The sequence below is a fragment of the Pygoscelis adeliae genome, unplaced genomic scaffold, assembly GCF_000699105.1.
Source record: "Pygoscelis adeliae isolate BGI_AS28 unplaced genomic scaffold, ASM69910v1 Scaffold294, whole genome shotgun sequence".
Taxonomy (NCBI): Eukaryota; Metazoa; Chordata; class Aves; order Sphenisciformes; family Spheniscidae; genus Pygoscelis; species Pygoscelis adeliae.
Window position 1 is genome coordinate 1,634,984 of NW_008824722.1, and position 2,436 is coordinate 1,637,419.

Below are 2,436 nucleotides of genomic sequence, written 5' to 3' on the forward strand. Positions count from 1 at the left end.
CCGTCTGTCTGTCCATCAGTGGACCCTTCCCAGCACTGGGTGCCTGCCAGGGCTGGGGGCTGTACCCTGGCTCCCGCTCCCTGCACCACCCTAGAGCTGGGGGGCTGTGGGCACCCTGCGTGCCCAGGCTGGCAGTGTGGGGGGACCTGTTGAGCCGTGCCCGCTGCGCGGCTGAGCCCGGCTGCCAGATGGCTCCCGTCCTTGCTGCCCCGCCACACTTGGTGTTTTGTGAAGGTCACGGACCGCTCCAGCACTCAGCACTCCCGCTCTCTAATCATCTTCCCGGCGCCTGGCACTACCCGAGTGCTCTGCTCCCTCAAGCGGCACCGCAGGGCTTCATCCTGCCCAGGGACAGCTCCTTTGCATCTCCTGAGCGGCCCAGGGACAGCTCCTTTGCATCCCCTGAGTGGGCAGGGGGTGCTGGATGAGTGTGCAGCCCTACATGGGGTGTGCTCAGTTAATGGGCGATGGTGGCGGGGCAGGCAGCTCTGCAAGCAATGTTAACCTGTCCCGTGAGCTCCATAACTCAGCTCTCCCCTCCACTGGCATCCAGCCACCCTGGCAGCACCCCCTCACCTGCCGTGAATCCATCTTCCCCATAAAATCGTCGGAATGAGCACTTTTTATTGATTGAGCTGGCTGGGATTTATGGACTCTAACCTTCCAGCCGTGGTGTGCTCTGCTACGATCACTTGGGGGATCGGGCTGGGAACCCGGCTGAGTTATGTACCCGCTCCCCAGCACCGTGCCGGCCCCATGCTCCGGGGCAGGGGATGGGGGAGCTGCTGCCAGCTTCGGGCTGTGCCTGGCCCGGTGTTGCAGCCGGAGTGGGGCCGTGAATCCCCTTGGCCGCTGGCACGGCATGGTTTGGAAAGCAGAGGAGCAGCAAGTGGTGCCCACCGGCATCAATGCTGCGGGGTGGAGGGGAGCAGGGGGCGGCTGTGTCCCTCATCTCATGGCAGTGGGTGACTGCTGCCCGTATTTTAAAATGAAGGTTGAAAAATGGGAGAGGTAGAAAAGTGCTACAGCCATCATCTTTTAGGGCTGGAGAAAGCGCCCCGCTGTGAGATACTAAACGCGCACAAGCCGTTTAGCTTATCACGAAGAAGATTGAGAAGGGGCTTGATTAGTGTGAGTAAATGCCATCACGGGGAGGGTACCAGGGACCGAGAGCTCTTTAACCCAGCGGCGAGGCAGAACAAGAACCGCTGGCTGGAAAGCGAAGCCAGACAAATTCAAATGAGAAACAAGGCATAAATTTTTAGCCGCGCAGGTGATTAACCACCAGAACTTGCTCCTCAGGGGAGTGCTGGCTTTTCCATCTCAGTGTCTGGGGTGCCGATGGGCTGCTCTGGTGTGTGTGCTACAGCTGGAGCATGCCAAGCCTGGTGCTCCCATGTGGCGGGCAGACATCAGTCTGTCCTCCTGGCCTTGCTGTTCTGCTCCTTGTTGTTCTCCAAATGTATTTTGGGTCAGCACGTCACTGTGGAAGGAGTGATGTGCTTGGGGGTGCATGCGCTGTCTCACCGGTGCCATTCCCACCGCGTCCCTGGTGGGACTGCAGAGCGTGGCAAGTGAAGGGATGCTGGTAATGTGAAAAGCAAGTGCATGGTGTGAGAGCCCCGGTCAATAACTCCTAATATCTCAACGCCATGAATCCATCTGCAGTGCTGGGGCGGGGAGCAGGGGCCGGACCGCTTCCCGGGGAGCGCTTGCCATGGATCGGGAGCTTGCGTGGGGCGGGCGGGCATGGGTTGCTCAGTGCTGTGCCTCTCCCACCCCTGCAGCTCTCGGGGGGCGAGAAGCGCCAGGAGAGTCGGCAATCACCCCGCTTCGACTATTACGGGGCCGAGCCTGCTGCACCGGACCTCAGCGATGCCGAACTGCCCCACGTCATTGAGATCTATGATTTCCCCTCGGATTTCCGCACCGAGGACCTGCTGCGTGTCTTCTGCAGCTATCAGTGAGTCTGCCGGCAATGCTCCGTCCCCGGCGCTGGGGTCCCCTGCCTGGGTCTGCTCCAGACCCCTGCCCACCAGGTGCCGATGCCTTGCTGAGCTTCCCTCTCTCTGGCAGGAAAAAAGGCTTTGATATTAAGTGGGTGGACGATACGCATGCCCTGGGCATCTTCTCCAGCCCCATAACAGGTACCGCTCCCAGTTTGGCTGGGGACGGGCAGAGGGGAGACATCCCTGCCTCTCCTGTGGCCGGATCCTGGGCATGGGGCTGACCCCACACGCAGATGCCGCTGCTCTCTCCCCGCAGCACGTGATGCCCTCAGCACCAAGCACCTGATGGTGAAGACTCGCCCGCTTTCCCAGGGCACCCGCGCCTCTAAAGCCAAAGCCAGGGCGTACTCTGGTGAGTGATGCTGCCCCGTGCTGGCTTGTGCCATGGTGCTTGTGCTGCAGCATCTTGATCCCAATAACTGGGGAG

General features: G+C 60.9%; 1 protein-coding gene across 1 annotated transcript in view; it reads left to right on the forward strand.

The window, feature by feature from the left end:
- R3HCC1L (R3H domain and coiled-coil containing 1-like) overlaps positions 1 to 2,436 on the forward strand; it is a 6,950-nt gene that overhangs the window by 3,910 nt on the left and 604 nt on the right. Inside the window, exons 3-5 of the mRNA XM_009323308.1 lie at positions 1,788 to 1,963; positions 2,077 to 2,147; positions 2,266 to 2,361. Of these exons, the coding sequence (XP_009321583.1) occupies positions 1,788 to 1,963; positions 2,077 to 2,147; positions 2,266 to 2,361 (343 nt within the window). The remainder of the gene's footprint in view (positions 1 to 1,787; positions 1,964 to 2,076; positions 2,148 to 2,265; positions 2,362 to 2,436) is intronic.